The sequence below is a fragment of the Nyctereutes procyonoides genome, unplaced genomic scaffold (assembly GCF_905146905.1).
Source record: "Nyctereutes procyonoides isolate TBG_1078 unplaced genomic scaffold, NYPRO_anot_genome, whole genome shotgun sequence".
Lineage (NCBI taxonomy): Eukaryota > Metazoa > Chordata > Mammalia > Carnivora > Canidae > Nyctereutes > Nyctereutes procyonoides.
Window position 1 is genome coordinate 45272324 of NW_026575052.1, and position 19904 is coordinate 45292227.

Genomic DNA, 19904 nt, shown 5'->3' on the forward strand with positions numbered 1-19904 from the left:
AACCATTCTCTTCCCAGAATAGATATTCTGGGAGTCAGCAGTGGACAATTTGCTTAGCAAGCAGAAAGCTCTTATTTCATGTGGGTTAAGTCTGTTTCCTGAACTAGATGCAGGACTGTCATTCACAAGCCCCATGTCTCATGCTTCCCTGATAGTCATCACAGCGACGAGTGCACAATGTCAGCCATTTACTGGATGTTGTCTAGAGTAGGCAGCGGGGCTTGGTGCTGTGCTTCCAAATGAAACCTTAACTTAAAGGAGATGGGAAATGTAGCCTCTCTGATTCATGGAGGGATGAAGGCCTGAAGTCCAGGATCCATGGTTTCCTCCTATCTAGGGCTCCATGAAACACAGTTTGAAAACTTTTGGCTTAGTGGACTGGCTGTGGGTTTGGGGGTCAGAACTGAGTTCTGATCCCCATTCTGTCTCTTACCTAGCTGTACTAGAATAGACAAATGGGGAAACAATTCTGAGCCTCGCTTTCCCTTCTGTAAAACATGGGATAATTATACTTCCAATATAGGCTATTGTGAGGACAAAGTAAGGCAATGCAGGCAAAAATCTGTGGTGCCTATTAAGTGCTCTTATCTACAACTAGGTCGTAGTTGTTGGTAAGAATAATAATAAGACATTTGCTGGCTGATGGAATAACTGATCCTTATTGGATTGATACTTGTTCAGCCTAAATAAATCTACTCTTGCTCAGGTTAGGAAGAGCCAGGGTTAGGGTGAAGTTATGGGGGGAGTTTGGGAATCAAAGGATACCCAATCTTGTCTTATGCTGTGCTCCGTCCACACCATAAACCCATGATTGCCTACCTCTGCATGAACGTTTATCAATATTTAATGTGTGGGTGTCAGTTGCTGTAAACTGAGCATACCCCAGCACCAACTTGAATTAATTATATGCAAGAGGAGAGAAAATAAAATGCCTTTTCTTGAGAGCCCCAAATTTTACTGGCCACACTAAAGCCTGGAAACCACAGAGTGAAATTTCTACTGATGGAGGACCCTGAGAAGAAGCTGAACCAGAAAAGTGATGGCAAACCACGGAAAGTACGCTTTAAAATCTCTTCCTCCTACAGTGGCAGAGTGTTGAAGCAGGTCTTTGAGGATGGGCAGGAATTAGAGTCGCCAAAGGAGGAATACCCTCACAGTTTTCTCCAAGAGTCCCTTGAACCAATGGATGGTGTTTATGGGTCTGGGGAAGCCCCCAAACCCCAGCCATACTCCCCTAAGCTGACTGCTCAAAGGATCAGCGTATTTAGAGAGGGCAATGCCTACACTTTGACGGGCAGCCAGCCTTTCTTCAATGACTACAAAGCGAATGATCATAAGGTTGGTATTGTGTGGTGTATAAACTTTAAGGACTAAAATGTAGATAGGAAAACACTAACTCATTCGAATTTGTATCTTGCTCATGCTCTGGTACCTGCCAAAGCTGTGGGTATACCAAATGGGAAGCTGCTGTTGGAATAATATTTCTGGAACAAAAATAACATGCTTGCTGACTACTTATTGGAAAGTGCAATAAGCATGTATAGTATTCAGTTCCATCCTGGATAGTCAACTGTAATTGGGTTACAGTAATTGGCTAGGTTATCTGGGTAAGTAAATTAAACAGCGATGCAGTGGTTTTCAGCTTGCCAGACTGCCATTTTAGAAAATTATGTGACAACAGGTTGTTTTGTTTCCTGAAAGAGCTGAGTGTTTGAAGGTGCTCACTGCATTCCAGCCAACCATTCAGCTTGTGGCTTATCCATGTCTTATTTTATTTCCTATCTCTGTCTCTGTGCCTGCTTTTTAAAAAAATGTGTTTTTTTGTTATTGTTTATATATTTTGCCTTTCCATTGTTCATTAGCATGAACACTGAGTGATTGGAGCCCTGGGAAGAAATAGTGAAAAGCAAGTCAACCAGAGGAAATGTTACTTGGGGAAAAAGTTTGAGCTAATAGTTCAATTGAAACATGTATTTTATCTGTTAATTTCAGTTCTCTTCCCCAGTACCATAGATAGTCAAAAGCCCATACATGATTTTCTTTTAAGCTAGAAGAACTTGGAAAATATTCACTGATTTCTAAAAATGAAAAAGAGATTGTATATGCCTGCCATTGGGACCATGATTGCCTTTTTTCTTTAAATACAATTATATAATGTGCCAGGTTATTAATGAATGGTACACCAGGATATGCTCTCATCTTTAAAGTGTGAAATTCAGATAATTACTCTCTAATCATTTTTATTGTTAGTTTCCTTAGGGAACAGATAATTCATCTATGGCAGACAAATGCATTGGCCTCTCTGGCATTGGTAAAAGTGTAATTATGGGCAGTCCACATTTATCAAAGATAATACCAGGTTTCTTTTTTATAATAAAGGGGGCTGGAGTGAATAAGCCCTCATGTTAGTGGAGTGACTCATGCATTATTACAAAGCAGTATCACAGACTTTCTCAGTGGTTCTTTATCACAGCCTTGAGGGAAAGGCAAAACATGGTCATTCCCATTTTGCAGATGAGGAAAACTGAGTGCCAAGTTGTTAAGGGATCCACCCAGTATTAGAGGATCATTAGGTGCAAAGTCAGAATAAGAACCCAAGTTTTCTGATTCATCATGCTTTTGGGCATGTGGAATGTTCCTTTTTATTCTCTAAAATTATTCTTTTTTATTCCTATTTGTTCTATTCTCACCATAAAAAATCATGATGTTAACAGTAATAGTTGCCATTTACTGATGCCTACTATATCCTAGGTTCTTGGCTATGTCTTGTACTTACAGTATCTCTTTGAAACTGAATCTTACTTGTAGGTTGAAACTTTACAAAGTTGTAGTTTATGCAGACCTTGTACAAGGCCTGGTAGATAATATTGGACTGCTTGACCTTCACAAGTCATGTGTCAAACTTGACACTTATATTAATGTATAATTTGATAAGGACTTATAAAACCAGATGATTGAGTCTTCATAGCAGCACCACACCATTGGTTTAAACACAGTGCTCTGGAGACCATATTCAGAGTTTGATTCCTTGTTGATCCATTTATCCTTGTTTCCTTTGTTGCCTGATCCAATTTACCTCCCCATCTTAGCCAGCCTCTGGGTAAGAGAGGGGTCAGGATGGAGACCTGTACCTCCACCCACTGAAACAGGTCATCAGTGTGGTATTTATGAAAAATAAGAAAAGACAAGCTGGAAAGCCATGATTTTTCAATAGCAAATCCAACTGTAAAATAGATCCTGGTAAATATTGGCTGTGAAGCAACACTGGGTAGCAGTTAAGCACAATAATTATAAGTAAAGATTCTGAATTTGAACAGGTATTTGTCCACCAATGTTCACAGCAGCTTTATCCATAGTTGCTCACAAGTGGGAGCAACCCGGATGTCCACCAGTAGATGAATGGGCAGATACAATGTGGTGTATACACACAGTCAGACATTACTCAGCTTTGAGAAGGAAGGCTATTCTGACACTGGCTACAACGTGGGTGAGACTTGAAGACACGCGAAGTGAAATGAACCATTTGTAAAAAGAGAATTCCATGGTTCCACCTCTGTGAAGTGCCTAGAGTAGTCAGATTTACAGAGACAGAAAGTATGGCGGTGGTTGCCAGGGGCTGGGGGAGAGGAGAGGTAGGAGTTCAATGGGGATACAGTTTCACTCTTAGAAGATGAAGAAGTTCTGGGGATGGGTCTTGATAATGGCTACACAACAGTGTGAACGTACTGATGCCACTGACATGTACACTTAGAAATGGTTAAAGTGGTAAAAAAAATTTTTTTTTAAGATTTAATTTGTTAGAGAGAGAGATAGTGAGAGCACACAAGCAGAGTGGGGAGCAGAGAGAGAGGGAGAAGCAGGCTTCCCCATTGAGCAGGGAGCCTGATGCGGGTCTCAGTCTCAGGACCCCGTGATCATGACCTGAACTGAATACAGATGCTTAACCATCTGAGCCACCCAGGCGCCCCAAAGTGGTCAATTTTATGCACTTCATATTCTATTCCTTTTCCCAGTAAGAAATAATCATGAGGGATCCCTGGGTGGCGCAGCGGTTTGGCGCCCGCCTTTGGCCCAGGGCGCGATCCTGGAGACCCAGGATCGAATCCCACGTCGGGCTCCGGTGCATGGAGCCTGCTTCTCCCTCTGCCTATGTCTCTGCCTCTCTCTCTCTCTTTCTGTGTGACTATCATAAATAAATAAAAAAAAAATTAAAAAAAAAAAGAATTTAAAAAAAAAAATAAATAATCATGAAAAAAAATCAGGTGCTCTGATATCCATTAAATCTGGGCTTGCTGTCCACTGTACCTTCTTACTGTGGGAGCTTGAGCAGACCACTTAATCTTGCCTGGCTTCAATGTTTTATTACGAAATGGGATTAATAAAAGTACTTAGGAAGATTATTGTGGTGATTAAAAAAGATTATGCATGAGAAATACTTAGCATTGTGCCTGGAACATTGGATGTGCTTAGCAAATATTCCCTATCATTGTGATAATGACCAGGTTCTCATCAAAGAAATATGGAGTCTTTTTTTTTTATAAATTAATTTTTATTGGTGTTCAATTTACCAACATACAGAATAACACCCAGTGCTCATCCCGTCAAGTGTACCCCTCAGTGCCCGTCACCCATTCACCCCCACCCCCCGCCCTCCTCCCCCTCCACCACCCCTAGTTCATTTCCCAGAGTTAAAAGTCTTTATGTTCTGTCTCCCTTTCTGATATTTCTCACAAATTTCTTCTCCCTTCCCTTATATTCCCTTTCACTATTATTCACATTCCCCAAATGAATGAGAACATACACTGTTTGTCCTTCTCCGGTTACTGTGGCCAAGTTCAAAAAGGGTGTTGCCTGAGTTCTCCTCTGGGATTTTGATGGAATCTTGTCTCACATTTAGATCTTTCATCTATTTTGAGTTTATCTTTGTGTATGGTGCAAGAGAGTGGTCCATTTTCATTCTTCTGCATGTGGATGTCCAATTTTCCCAGCACCATTTATTGAAGAGACTGTCTTTCTTCCAGTGGATCGTCTTTCCTCCTTTATCGTATATTAGTTGACCATAAAGTTCAGGGTCCACTTCTGGGTTCTCTGTTCTGTTCCATTGATCTATATGTCTGTTTTTGTGCCAGTACCACACTGTCTTGATGAACACAGCTTTGTAGTACAACCTGAAATCTGGCATTGTGATGCCCCCAGATATGGTTTTCTTTTTTTAAAATTCCCCTGGCTGTTTGGGGTCTTTTCTGATTCCACACAAATCTTAAAATAATTTGTTCTAAGTCTCTGAAGAAAGTCCATGGTATTTTGATAGGGATTGCATTATATGTGTAAATTGCCCTGGGTAACATTAAAAAAAAAACTTTACATGATAGAGAAAGTGGTTATAAACAAATAAGTATTTTACAGAATTGAAACCATTTGAAGTTTATAAGATTTATTTAAAAAAATGAAAGGGAAGGAAGGGACATGGCATTTACTGAACATGTACTTTGTACATATGCCATATCATCTTCACTGTAATTCTTTGAGAAAGATTTTACATATTGGAAAAACAGTGCATGGAGTTTGGTAACTTGCAAATCTTGTACAGAAAAATTGACCTCAAAAAAAAAGAAAAAAAGAAAAAAGAAAAATTGAGCTCAGACCTGCCTGCCTCCAACCCATTGCATTTCTAGGACTCAGGAAGGCATCTCTGCATCTTAAGTGGAAAGGGTTCATGGTGCTTGTATTGCCGTCTCCAGATGTGTGGGCACTGGGTCAGAGCATTTATGAAGCTCAGTCATCTAAGTTGCCATTCTGGGCACCATAGAAGGAAACGCAAAAATTCCTGGCTTCATCCTGGCCCTCTGTAATATAAGAGTGGGTGTTCCTCACGGGCAGTTGGGTCTCACCAGATAACGGAAACTTTGGTTACACCTGGAGGGTTTCCTTAGATGCAAGGAAGAACTTGGCTGTCGAGGTGACTGAAACATAAACACACCTTACAGGTGATTTGGGACCCTCCTTCTTTCAAGTACATTAAAAATAAATTTACTATCCTGGGTGTCTCAGATATAAACCAGGGTAGAAGCAGGAGGTTGGACTACATGACCACAGGCTTTTTTTTTTTTTCCAGTAGCTTAAGAGTTTCACCTTGAAAAAGCCAGTTCTACATGTGAAAAAAAAAAAAAAGTTCCCTAGTAACTAAACCTCCTTGGCTATTAGTGGAAGTGGAAATGGAACCTTCTAAAAGTACCACCATCTTTATCTTCTAATGTTCAGAAACCGATAGTCCAGAGTGTGAAACAGGAACCCAGTGCACATCAAACAGTAGGAAATGGAAGCTGCCACATGATCCCTTGGAGACAGAGAAAGAGAGAGAAAGCAGGGCCAAGTAGGAAGCTGGTAGCTTCATAAATAATGATAGAAAACTCTGTGTTTCAAGGAAGGGGATCCCAGTACTGTAGTCCCATTTAAGCCAGGGTGTGACCGAATGCATTAGGGCTGTAAACAGGAGACTGCTTGATTGTAGCATCCCGACGGATTTGGTTTCTACACTTCTATAAATGCAGAGTGGAATATTTCATGCCGGAGTATGTAGCTGTGTAGCATGATTGTGCATGCATTACTAATGAACAGTTTTTAATACCAGCGACAAGGCCATCTCTGCACAGTATCTTTCACTTCTGAAAGTCCTGTTTTATATATTCTGCTTTGCACCCCCATCCCTAGAAATTGGTATAATTGGCCTCAGGGATGAGCATCAAAATCTCTGACCATGGGAGCATTGCCTAGTCAGCACAGAAAAGCAGAGTATTGGGGCAGAGTCCTGAAACCTGGGATCCTAATCATTAGCTGGTATGTTACTAGGTTTGGGGATGTTGGAGGCTCCCTGAAGGGAGTCATGGTTAAAAAGAGGGCACTCAGGAGTCTCAGGACGGCACCTGCTTACCACCCAGTATCCAAGTATTCCTATGTTTCGTTTTGCTTTGTTTTGTGTTGAGAGAGAGAGAGCGAGAGCATATGTGAGTGAAGGAGAGGAGGGGCAGAGGGAGAGGGGAAAGAGAATCTTGAGCAGGCTCCAGGCTGAACACAGGGCCCAACTTGGGGCTTGATCTCACAACCCTGAGATCATGACCTGAGATGAAATCAAGAAGCAGATGCTTAACTGACTGAGCCACTCAGGCCCCCCAGGTATTCCTGTTTTAGTAATGAATTTGTGGTGATGCCCACCAGTTAGATGTCACCCCATCTGTGAATGAGCAAACTGGGGATTCTAAGAGGCCAAATGACTCGCCTATATCTCACAGTTAGTAAACGGTGGAATTAAGGTTGGTGTTATTTGTCACCAAGCTGTTGTATCTCTGCGAGGAAATCTGTGTTCTTAGGAAATCCCTAAACATTTATTCCCCTGTGCTGCTCTGCTGCATTGTAGTATTGCCTAAATTATTCTTCAGGAAATCACCAATAAATACATGGTAAACCCACACAAAGGAATATAAGCTATTAGTAATGATGCTACAGAAGTATATTTATTTGGCATAAAAAGATTTATATATTGTACAAACAATAAAAACATTACATATGTCAGATCATTGCATATATATAAGATCACTACACATTTTATATATACATAAATATATATGTATATGATCATTATATACATAATGATATTACAGGGTTTTTTGGGGGAAATGCTTGTGAATAGTACAGTGTAGGTATTAAGATATGGACTTTAGAGTTAGGCAGACTGGGATTTGAATCCCTGCCACAGACCCTGACCACTGGTAACCTTGGGAGACTCTTAAGCCCACTGTGACTTAGCCTCCTTATCTGTAAAATATAGAAATCATAGCATAGCACCCACCTCAAGAGTCGTTGAAGGAAAAGTGAGGTAATGTTTCTAAAATGCTTAACATGATGCGTGACACAAAATAAACACTATCCACTATAATAAAATAATGATAATAATAGTTCTATAAATATTATCTACTATTATTATTTATGCATACAAGTTTGGAGAGCTATTTAATTTTTTAAGCATTCTTCTGTATTTATGAGACACTCAGTGCGCCCAGCTGTGCATCATGTACTGTGGTTTAGAGGAATAGAAACTCTGGCTTCTGTCCTGCAGAGTCTTACATTGCAGTTATATGATTGGTTCAGCATTGGTTGGTTATCATCAACAGGGCAAAGGAAGCTAGTTTTCAGTGTTTTTAGAGAGAGCGAATGAACCAGGGAGTGAACTGTAACTTTGGGGTTTGTTGGAATCCTAAATGCCAGACAGTTACAAGCTCTTTCTCTCAGACTCTTTCCTGGCATGTTGAACAGGTCCTGCAGCCCTATATTTGGTGATTGCTCATTCTCCATTTCTCTAGTCCCCACCTATTATAGATTTTGGAAAGATCATCATCTACACGAATAACTTGAAAATCATTCGAACCCCCATGGACAAGAGAGACTTCATGAGGAAAATTCTCCAGAAGGAAGAGGAGGCTGAGGAGGAGTCTCTGATGAACAAAGAAGAAATCTACGGAGACAGTGACCAGAACGATGGGCATTTGCCAGACGCAGGAGGCACATTCCCCCATAACCAGTACCCACAGGTGTGTCAGAATGGTTCACTGTCTTACTTGGAGCTGGCCCTACAGCAGTGGTCTTTTTTTTTTTTTTTTTTTTTTTTATTTTTTTATTTATTTATTTTTTTTATTTTTTTTTATTTTTTATTTTTTATTTTTTTTTTATAAATTAATTTTTATTGGTGTTCAATTTACCAACATACAGAATAACACCCAGTGCTCATCCCGTCAAGTGTACCCCTCAGTGCCCGTCACCCATTCACCCCCACCCCCCACCCTCCTCCCCCTCCACCACCCCTAGTTCATTTCCCAGAGTTAGAAGTCTTTATGTTCTGTCTCCCTTTCTGATATCTCCCACACATTTCTTCTCCCTTCCCCTATATTCCCTTTCGCTATTATTCATATTCCCCAAATGAATGAGAACATACACTGTTTGTCCTTCTCCGGTTACTGTGGCCAAGTTCAAAAAGGGTGTTGCCTGAGTTCTCCTCTGGGATTTTGATGGAATCTTGTCTCACATTTAGATCTTTCATCCATTTTGAGTTTATCTTTGTGTATGGTGCATGAGAGTGGTCCAGTTTCATTCTTCTGCATGTGGATGTCCAATTTTCCCAGCACCATTTATTGAAGAGACTGTCTTTCTTCTAGTGGATCGTCTTTCCTCCTTTATCGTATATTAGTTGAGCATAAAGTTCAGGGTCCACTTCTGGGTTCTCTGTTCTGTTCCATTGATCTATATGTCTGTTTTTGTGCCAGTACCACACTGTCTTGATGAACACAGCTTTGTAGTACAACCTGAAATCTGGCATTGTGATGCCCCCAGATATGGTTTTCTTTTTTTAAAATTCCCCTGGCTGTTTGGGGTCTTTTCTGATTCCACACAAATCTTAAAATAATTTGTTCTAAGTCTCTGAAGAAAGTCCATGGTATTTTGATAGGGATTGCATTATACGTGTAAATTGCCCTGGGTAACATTGACATTTTCACAATATTAATTCTGCCAATCCATGAGCATGGAATATTTTTCCATCTCTTTGTGTCTTCCTCAATTTCTTTCAGAAGTGTTCTGTAGTTTTTAGGGTATATTTTGAGAACCATTTGAATGGTAAATGGTTCTCCAACCTTTTATTTTCAGGTTGTAGGTGTCCTTCTGTCTAAAATGAGTCTCTTGTAGACAGCAAATAGATGGGTCCTGTTTTTTTATCCAGTCTGAAACTCTGCGCCTTTTGATGGGGTCATTAAGCCCATTCACGTTCAGAGTTACTTGAACTTCTTCTTAAAGGGGAGTTTTAAGAGTCCCCCTTAAAATTTCTTGCAGAGCTGGTTTGGAGGTCACATATTCTTTCAGTTCCTGCCTGTCTTGGAAGCTCTTTATCTCTCCTTCCATTTTGAATGAGAGCCTTGCTGGATAAAGTATTCTTGGTTGCATGTTCTTCTCATTTAGGACCCTGAATATATCCTGCCAGCCCTTTCTGGCCTGCCAGGTCTCTGTGGAGAGGTCTGCTGTTACCCTAATATTCCTCCCCATGAAAGTCAGGGACTTCTTGTCTCTTGCTGCTTTAAGGATCTTCTCTTTATCTTTGGAATTTGCAAGCTTCACTATTAGATGTCGAGGTGTTGAACGGTTTTTATTGATTTTAGGGGGGGATCTCTCTATTTCCTGGATCTGAATGCCTGTTTCCCTTCCCAGATTGGGAAAGTTTTCAGCTAGGATTTGTTCAAATACATATTCTGGCCCTCTGTCCCTTTCGGCGCCCTCGGGAACCCCAATTAAACGTAGGTTTTTCTTCCTCAGACTGTCATTTATTTGCCTTAATCTGTCTTCATGGTCCCTTAATTGTCTGTCTCTTTTTTCCTCAGTTTCCCTCTTTGCCATCAACTTGTCTTCTATGTCACTCACTCGTTCTTCCACCACGTTAACCCTCGTCGTTAGGACTTCTAGTTTGGATTGCATCTCATTCAATTGATTTTTAATTTCTGCCTGATTGGATCTAAATTCTGCAGTCATGAAGTCTCGTGAGGCCTTAATGCTTTTTTCTAGAGCCACCAGTAGCTGTATAATGGTGCTTCTGAATTGGCTTTCTGACATTGAAGTGTAATCCAGATTTTGTAACTCTGTGGGAAAGAGGGCTGTTTCTGATTCTTTCTTTTGAGGTGAGGTTTTCCTTCTAGTCATTTTGCTCAGTGCAGAGTGGCCAAAAACAAGTTGTATTGGAACACGGGGGAGTATCACTGGTCCGTCTAGCTGGTCTTCTGGGGGAGGGGCCTGCTGTGCTGATTCTCAGGTGTTAGCACTTGGGGGAGCTGCTCTGCCCCTGCCTGCTGCAGGGCTCAGCGGGGGTTGTTTACCCCGTGGGACCCAGGGAGGAACAGCAGCAGTTGCTATGGCAACTCTGGAAGCCTGGATTCAGCCTCCGCAGGAACTACGGGGCTCGGGGCTCTCGGCTCTCCGTCCGCAGGGCCTGGAGGCTCCGGGGCGGGGCCGCTGATCTGCTCAGCTCGGGGCAGGAGCGTCCTCGCTGTCCTGGGCCCTCCCGGCCTCTGCCTGTCCCGGGGGAGGCCGGATCCTGGGCTGTGTCCCGGCGCCCTGTGCTCCGGGGCCTGCGCTGGTGGATTCGCGCTCCCGCCCCGCAGCCCCCTCCCTGGAGCCGCTCCCGAGCCCCTCCGAGCTGCTCCGGTCGGTCCCGCCGTGCGCGCTGCAGCCCTTAGGGAGCTCGGAGCACTCTCCTGCGCTCGCAGGTGTCTGTTAGTGTCCCCGGGAGCCCGAGGGCATCCCCGCTCTCCTGGGTCCTGCTCCAACTCCCTGCGAGCCCCTTTCGCCGCCCGGGAAGGTTGGTGCAGCTCCTGCTCCTCCGGGACGGGGCTCTCCTGTCCTGGGGACACTCGCCCCGGCCTCAGCCCGGCTCCTCGCGGGGCCCCTCCCCCTCGGAGGCCTTTTGTTCCTTTATTTCTTTTTCCCCGTCTTCCTACCTTGATAGAAGCGCGGACTCTTCTCACTGTAGCATTCCAGCTGGTCTCTCTTTACATCTCAGGCCGAATTCGTAGATTTTCAGGATGGTTTGAAGGTTATCTAGGTAACTTGGTGGGGACAGGTGATTTGGGGACCCTGCTCTTCCGCCATCTTGCCCCTTCCCAGCAGTGGTCTTCAAATGGTTTTGATTGTGCACACTTAAGTGAGAACTTGAATATAAATACTTGAGATGTCTAACTGTTGAAGACATTAGGGAATTTTAAATTTATTATATTTTAATGGTATGTTATTAGCAATAATGGTTATGTCTGTATTTTAAATATGCATAATTTTATTTTTTTCAGTGACTTCTTTTGAGATCTGATTAGGTATTTATTATTTTCATTCTGCATTGTGGCACAGAACAGCTTATTCTGGACATGGAAAAAAAATCAGCTCTATTCTTTTTTCTTATGGGTTTGCTTGTGCTTCTATTATTGGTGTTACCCTCAATCCAGTTTCCTTAAAGAATCTTATTGAGCCATGTGTCTAGATTTTGTAGAGACTTAGTTTAGTTAAAACTAAGTGTTATCTGTTTATTCATAGAGACACACACACACACACAGAGGCAGAGACACAGGCAGAGGGAGAAGTAGGCTCCATGCAGGGAACCTGATGTGGGACTATCCAGGGTCTCCAGGATCACACCCTGGGCTGCAGGCGGAGCTAAACCACTGCACCACTGGGGCTGCCCAAAACTAAGTGTTATCTGCAAATCCACTAGACCAACGACAAGTGAACTTCCATATGTTGCAAGGTGCTCAAAGTGAATGAATGAGCTGGGACACCACTGTCACTTGATGTGCAGTGGGGTCACTTTACATCATACTACTTCAGGGAAGCAGGGTCCCTTGGGTCCCGTATTTGTCTGGTGACTGCCTGACCTAGTGAAGGGGCCAGTGTCAATTAATTTATTAAAAATGAGCATAACAGTTTCTTTTGAAAATATCTTGAAGCTTAATTTCTTGCCTTTTAAAGATAAAAAGTAAGTAGAAATAGTAGAATGATTTTCTTCCGACACCTCTTAGAGGTGTGCACTCCTCACCTTGGAAACCGTTGCCTGGACATGCTTAGATGAAGGGGTAGAGTGATGATAGTCATTAGTTCGCAGTTTGGGATTGGTGGTGGGAAAAGCAACTTTGATGGATTTAAGCTAAGAGGGTAAAAGCTTGGATAGCAGGAGAAATGAATTTTCTCTCTCTTCAGTTACCATCTTTTGGGAGTTGAAGCTTTCTATGGGACTCACTCTCACCTCCCATGGATCGGTGTGACAAAATGGGCCAGGGGCATCCTCGTACGTGAGTGATGTCCTGACCCCAGTAAGGTTTAGAGGACAGGAATAGGAAAGTCATGACCAGACTCTGGCAAAAGACTCTTATTAAAGTTCTGCTCACAAAGACTCTTATCTTTCTCCAAACTGATTTCAGGTTGATAAGATACGTTTGAAATGCAAGTATGATCATGTCACCCCTTCTTCACTCTTTTCCCCACCCCAAACTTTCAGTGACCTCTGACTGCTTGGAATAAAACAGTATATAGCCTGGGCACTGTTAGCCTCTTAAGCCTCCTCTTACACATCTCTCCTCATTCACTGTCCTAGATACACTGCCCATCTAGCTACCACGCATATATGTTCTTTGCCCTTTCCTACCAGAAGCAACTCCCTTGTGCCTAGAATATTCTCCAGGTTCACCTCTGCTTTGCTCTTAGCACCTGAAATCTCAGTGGAGGCATCACTTGCTCAGAGGGGCCTCCCATCACTTCTATGAAGATAAAATACCCAAGGATGGACCCCTCAGAGCAGCTTACATCCCTCCTTAGATGTGATCTTATATTTCCCTGTGTAAATCTTTGGTTAATGTTTACTGTCACTCACTAGATTTTGTCTCCATGAGTCCAGGGGCCGTATTTATGTTGAGCATAGCAAAGTAGTTCTCATGTCAAAAAAAATGAGAAATAAAAATAAAAATAGAGCCTAGCACAGAGTAGGTGTGCAGTAAATGTTAGTTAAATATTCATAGAAATAGTATTGGAATTTGGGACCAGAGAGCCATCTGGTAGAAGTATCATGCCTCAGCCTTCTCTTGCCTTTTACGTGGCATGGCTCAGAACCTAGCAGAGCAGCAGGCAGACTATAAACGTTGTGATCCAAAGCGTTACTTTCCCACTTTAAAATTCATTAATTCTATTCTTTTTCATCCTATTTTGTAATTTGCAGGAGCATATATTTGCAGAAGTGAGCCAGAAATGATAAAATGCAGGTCACGCTGCAGGCCTGAGTAAAAAAGCAGCAACAGGCCTGACATGACAATTATCTTTAAATTCAATTTGGAGAGATCCATGTTTTTTCGCTGTAAGACCGTAAACTAGGACAGAGGTATGCAGCCGAAAGTTGTCGTGAAAGGTTATACTTCACTTGCCTGTCTTTTAAACTGTTTTAAATTGCTATTTGTTTGCCAAATCCCTTGTGCAATAAATGCCCAGACAGATTTTATTCTAAAAAAGAAGGTCAAAGAACATCAAGGAGCCCCTTCTGACCAGGAGATTCTTTGCTGTGTTAGATGGAACAGGGAAACAGTGGGAACCTTGATGAAAGAGCAGGCCAAGGCTAAAAGGCAGGCCTTGCCAACCCTCTGTATTAACTATAAAAGAAAAGGAGAGGAATAATTGAATTGAGCTACAGTGAAATACAGAAGGGGAAAAATCTGGCCATATGTTTGCTGGATCCAAGACTGTAACTCATCTGGGCTTCTTTATGCTTTATGTGATCTTGCCTTTGAAATAATAGTAGTAGTAGTAGTAGTAGTAGTAGTAGTAGTAGTAGTAATTAATAATAATAATAATAACTGCCATTTATTGAGAGCCCATGATAGCTGGGCACCATGCCCACTGCTTTCCATGCGTTAGTCTCTTTCTTTCTCATGAGGACTCTCTGAGGGAGGTAATTGTTAGCAGTCTTCTGCTGTAGCTAGGGGGAACCAAGGCACAGAGAAATCAAGTAAGTTGCCACACGTCATTAGAATTGGCAGTCAAACCCAGGTCCACCTGACTACCAATCTTATAATCTTAACCCATCTACTGAGAAGCCTCCAGATTGGTGCTCGTTGGCTACTTTAGGGCCACCCAAGCTTTTGAATCTACAGTGAAAGCTGAGGCCCTTTTCCTTGCTCATGGAGCCAGTAAGAGGTGGTTTGGTAAGGTGGTCTGTTGGTTCTAGAACTTTAGTTGTGCAATACAACTATGTTCTAAGTCTTCTTACTGAATATTTTCTGAGAAGAATTTAAAAATGTTGAGAATGGAAGACAGAAGCTTATATCCCGCATGCCTTGTACAGAGTAGAGGCTCAGTAACACTTGATTTAATGAATCACTAAATGATTCAGTGAGTGTGCTGAGGGCAGTAGTTGGAAGGAGGTTGGTAACCTAGGGTAAGAGTGCAAACTCCAGTGAAGCCCCTAATACTGCATTGTATAACCATGTGGCATTAGAGAAAATTTGATCAATGATTTATTTTTGTTCTCTGCAGCACACTCACCAGGTCACTTTATTAATCTTTTAATACCTGAACCTGGCATTCTATGCAAATTAATTTTTGGCTAACATGTATGGCACTATGGTAGGATTTTACTGTACTTTCTTTGACAACATTAAAATCTCACTAGGACCCAGTACAAAACAAAAACGTGGATTTGGCAGCAAAATGGACCGTGATAATTTGCTTAAAGAATATTTTGGCAAATACATTTAATTTGAAGACTTTAAGAGAAGAAAAACAAGTTTCTCCATTGTTAATATATTAAAGCATAGCAGTAGTCAGGGCGCCTGGGTGGCTCAGTTGGTTAAGCATCAGCCTTCAGCTCAGGTCACGATCCCAGGGTCGTCAGGATCCCTGTTCAGTAGGGAATCTATTTCTCCCTCTCTTTCTGCCTGCTGCTCCCCCTGCTTGTGCTTTCCCTCTCTCTGTGTCAAATAAATACATGAAATCTTTTTAAAAATAGAATAAAATATGGCAGCAACCGATAAAATATTAAGAAAAGAACATAGACATCATTTAGGTTTTTGTCAGTTGGATAATCCAACTGTTTAGGATCCAAAAGTTTAGGAAACTTCAGTTTCCTAAATCTAGAATAAATAAAATTTAATACCTTCTTAGGCACTTTCTAGCACAATGGAACTATTTTCAGAATGTATGCCTCCTTTTCCAAGATTATTTTTATTCTTAAGTTATAAAAGAAAGCTGTGTTAGCTGGGTGGAGCTACCCAGGGAACTCCAGCTCTCTTGTTAGTTCCTAGAATTTAAGAATTGGGAGGGTTCTCCAGATAGCATTATTTTGTTTCTTTGTCCAATAAACATGTGAACAACAAATATTGTGCCAGTCACCATACTTTAAGTCTTGGAAGTGGTGGTGACAGACTAGCACAGAGAACTTGCTGTGTGGTCAGCAGAAACCTTCAGTAGATATGAGATGTGCCATGCTTGGGGCAGTACAGGTGGATCAGGACTCCGGTCTAGAGGTGTAGGTACTGCTAAGCCAACATCTGAAAACAAATAGGATTTGGCTGGGTTGGAGAGAGGAGCCCACAGGATCTGAGGCAGGGCTCCACCATGAATCTGTGCCAGAATTGGTGGGTATCTGGACTAGGATTGTGGTTGTGGGTGGAGAAAACTGGATGGATTTGAGAGATGTTTAGCAGGTAAAATAGAGAGGACTTGGTACTGGATCTGTTATTGATTTAGTACTACCCCTTATTTCTTGGGAAGTTCATGGTCTATGCACAATCTTTGCACAGAGTACAAAGTTTACCAGTTTCCTTGGGATGGATGTCCTTAGGGAAGGAGCATGGCAGTAGACAAGGGGCATTATCTGCAGGATGGGAGTTGAGGACTAGTAAGTCCAGACTTAATAGCAAGGCTTAGGAGTGAACTAACTTTTATGGAGAACCTATAATATGCCAGATAATATATTGTGGTCTTTTTACATACTCTCTCATTTAATATTCTAGCTACTCTGAGTGGTGAGCATTACGAGTCCCATTTTGCAGGTGAAGAAAAAGGTTTAGAGAGGCCAGGGGAGAACTGTCCACGGTGCACGATTGCTGTCTTAGGCCATATCACAGTTCTTAAAGAAAATAAAGATGAAGTGCTGCAAGAATTCAGAGCTAAGCTTCAGAGGATTGTTGTTGAGTTGAGTTGTCCATCTACTCAGTCTTTGGTCACATAAAAACAATATTTCTTGAATGCCTGCTGTTGGACAGCTACAGTGAGGGGCTGTGTACATAGTCGTGTGGAGCATGAACTCTGGGCTCAGTTGCCTGGGATCAAAACCTGCCTCCTCTCTTCCAGGCTGTGTGACCATTGTCAACTTCTCAGTCTCTCATTTTCTCATCTGCCACAAGGATGATAATACTCACCCTATCTCACTGGGATGTGTGTGGATTAGATAGATGGATATAGAGCAAACTCTTAGAACAGCTCCTGGCACCTACTTAGCATGCCACAAATGTTCACTATTAGCATTTGGCAGTGAGGGAAAGTAAGTCCTTGTCCTGATGGAACATACAGAAATAACATGTCACATGGTGACAAGGGTGATGAGGAAGGAGGAGGTATAGAGTGCGGGGGGTGGGGGGGATGCTGTCTCAGAGATTCCATCAGGGAAATCCTCTCTGATAAAATTAAAGTGAGTTTTCTGTGCCTCTGGCCTGTTCCCCCTTTGCCAGTTGTAGGAAGCATTTTGTCCTCCCATTCTCTCATTTTGCCTCTGCCTTCTTGGCAGCCCAGTGCTATTTCAACCTGCTTTGGAAGAAAGGTCTCGAACTGCTGTAACTAAACCCTGACCTGTCTCTTGCAGGAAGGGGAGCTTCCCGAGGACAACTGTTTTCACTGCCGAGGGTCGGGCAGCGCCACCTGCTCCCTGTGCCACGGCAGCAAGTTCTCCATGTTGGCCAACAGATTTAAGGAGTCCTATCGGGCCCTGCGGTGCCCTGCCTGCAATGAGAATGGCCTGCAGCCTTGCCAGATTTGCAATCAATAGCCCGTGGCTTTGTATGTCCGCTGTTATTGCCTCCTTCCTGAAGTGATTTCTAATAAACTGCCCCCCCCCTCCTTCTCTTCCTTCTCCCAGCAAGGAAGCCACTGTGGCTGTGACCACTTCCACCACTGGCAAAACTCAATCACTTGATGACATTTCGTAAAGCTAGTAGCATCTCCGTGTGGTCCTAAGTGGCAGAGGCATTTTCGAATTAGAGTCTGCTTTGAAATGGGTTCTAAAATTATCCTTCCAAGAACGTGTGTGTGCATCTTATTTGACTTAGCTCAGTTTTTTCCCTTGCACTAGTGAGCAAATAAATGTCCATTTCAGGCAGCAGGTTGAAGTCGTTTTCTGGTTGGGAGTTATTTTGCAAAATTATGCAGTGAGGAAGGAATAAAAAAGGCAGGTTTCTGATGAACTGAATTCCTGTTGCTTGTAATGTATTTGAAATCATTATCAGTCAGATTGAATTTTTAATTAAGCAGAAGAGGACAGGGATGTCCAGTGCCGAATGTATTAGCAGGCCACTGAAAACAAAATAACATGTACGTGCTTCATGCTGAAGATAGGCAAGCTGAGAAGGCTTTTCTTTCCAAGTCCTGAGTCTCTCCTGTGTGATGTGCTTGGGTAGTATTCATGCAGGCAATGAGCAATGCTACTTCTTAAGACCAGATGAGATAAGACATTTCTGTGTGCCTCTAAACTACTGAGGGTATTTACAAGCCAAGTCAAAGCTATTTATTATAAATTTGGTGCTTAAGTATGTGTGTGTGATATGACTTCTTGAATTATTAGCAAGTAAATAAATGTATTTTAAATCTAAGATACAGCCACAATCTCTTCAAAAAAGACTGGGTATTTTATAGTTCTCTGCTGGAAACCTCTCAAAGAAAAACTAACCTGGGCAGATTTTTAAGAATTATCTTTCCACTATCTGTGAATACACATGCTGAAGTTAATTCTTTCCTCTTAAAGTTAATTATAAAATTAGAAAAATACTTTTGTTAATGACCTTTTGTAGCTCTAATACCCACTCCCCTTACCCCTTGAGAATAACACTGTAAAAACTGTTATCTATAGAGACACATGGCTTTTCTATGATAATTTTTATTTTCATAACTTAATTTTTTTCAAAATTTTTGGTTACCCTCTAATATTTACCTGTTAAAAGAATCCAATGGTGGAATGCTTTTCAGGAAATATAAACACTTATAAAAAGATTAAAATATTTTTTGAAGCCATAATACATTTTGCCTTTTCTCTCTGAGACAGAATAATAGAACTATTGCTCACCAACTTTCTTTGCTTCTGTACTTAACTATTTCCTCACTTGGATTATGTTTGTGTGTTTTCCTTTTAAGATTTTATTCACTTATTTGAGAGGAGAGTGAGTGTGCAAGCAAGAGAGAGAGAGAGCGTGCGCACACAAGCGATGTTGGGGGCGAGCAGAGGTTGAGGGAGAAGCAGATTCCCTTCTGAGCAGGGAGCGTGATGTGAGACTTGAACCCAGAATCCTGGGATCTTGACCTGAGCCGAAGGCAGATGCTTAACTAATTGAGCCACCCAGGTGCCCCTTGGCTTATGTTTTCTCGCAGCTTTTGACTCTGTTTGTTTTTCCAGAGGACCAGATGAAGGAATGATAACAAGAGACCTTTAAGTGTATTGTTCTCTTTTTTGACAGGAAGATTTGACAACAAATATTTTGAGTCCTGTATGCTTGATGTGCATTGTTGCCCAGATGGGCAACAACCCTTTGGTAGTGCATGAGGCTTACAGTCTCAGTGGAGGAGACAGATCTATGAACAGATAATTCCAACATAGTGTGACAAGTTCTGGGACAGGGGGATTACAAGGAGCATTTGAAGCACATAGAAGGGACATCTAACATAGCCTGAGTGGGGTTGGAGAGGCTTCCCAGAGGAAGAAGTGTAAGCATTGTTGGCCTCTTTTCCTTCCTTCATGCTTTTCAGGGCTTTTAATACTTTCCATCCCATGATAAATATATCCACTAATAATTACATTTGTTTATTCAGTTAACAAGTATTTACTGAGTCCTGGAGATATATTGGTAGACAAAGCAGACAAAATCCTAGCCCCCATGGAGCTTACATTTTGGTGGGGAGATAATGACAACTAACAACATTTATTAAATATGTAATACATATATTTAGAGACAACTAAAAAGTATTCAACAGAGAATTAAAATATATAATTTTATGTATGTACCTATAATGTATAGGTGTAGAGGGTATTAGAAAAGGATACATGCTTTGATGAAAAAGAAAACAATAAGGGGCATAGAGAG

The 19904-nt window shown here is 41.8% G+C and overlaps 1 protein-coding gene across 1 annotated transcript; it reads left to right on the forward strand.

The window, feature by feature from the left end:
* Positions 1–1002: 1002 nt before the first annotated feature.
* Positions 1003–17602, forward strand: GRXCR2 (glutaredoxin and cysteine rich domain containing 2). Its single transcript, XM_055332201.1, has 3 exons — positions 1003–1338; positions 8358–8585; positions 17420–17602. Exons 1-3 carry the CDS (start codon positions 1003–1005, stop codon positions 17600–17602), a joined length of 747 nt encoding a protein of 248 aa, XP_055188176.1.
* The last annotated feature ends 2302 nt before the right edge of the window (positions 17603–19904 follow it).

What these genes read in the sequence shown, in the direction of transcription:
- GRXCR2 (XM_055332201.1), top strand. Translation starts at nt 1,003, where the DNA reads ATGGAGGACCCTGAGAAGAAGCTGAACCAGAAAAGTGATGGCAAACCA. An exon ending in ACAAAGCGAATGATCATAAG is followed by an intron (nt 1,339 to 8,357) that starts GTTGGTATTGTG and finishes CCATTTCTCTAG; the next exon opens with TCCCCACCTATTATAGATTT. An exon ending in CCCATAACCAGTACCCACAG is followed by an intron (nt 8,586 to 17,419) that starts GTGTGTCAGAAT and finishes TGTCTCTTGCAG; the next exon opens with GAAGGGGAGCTTCCCGAGGA.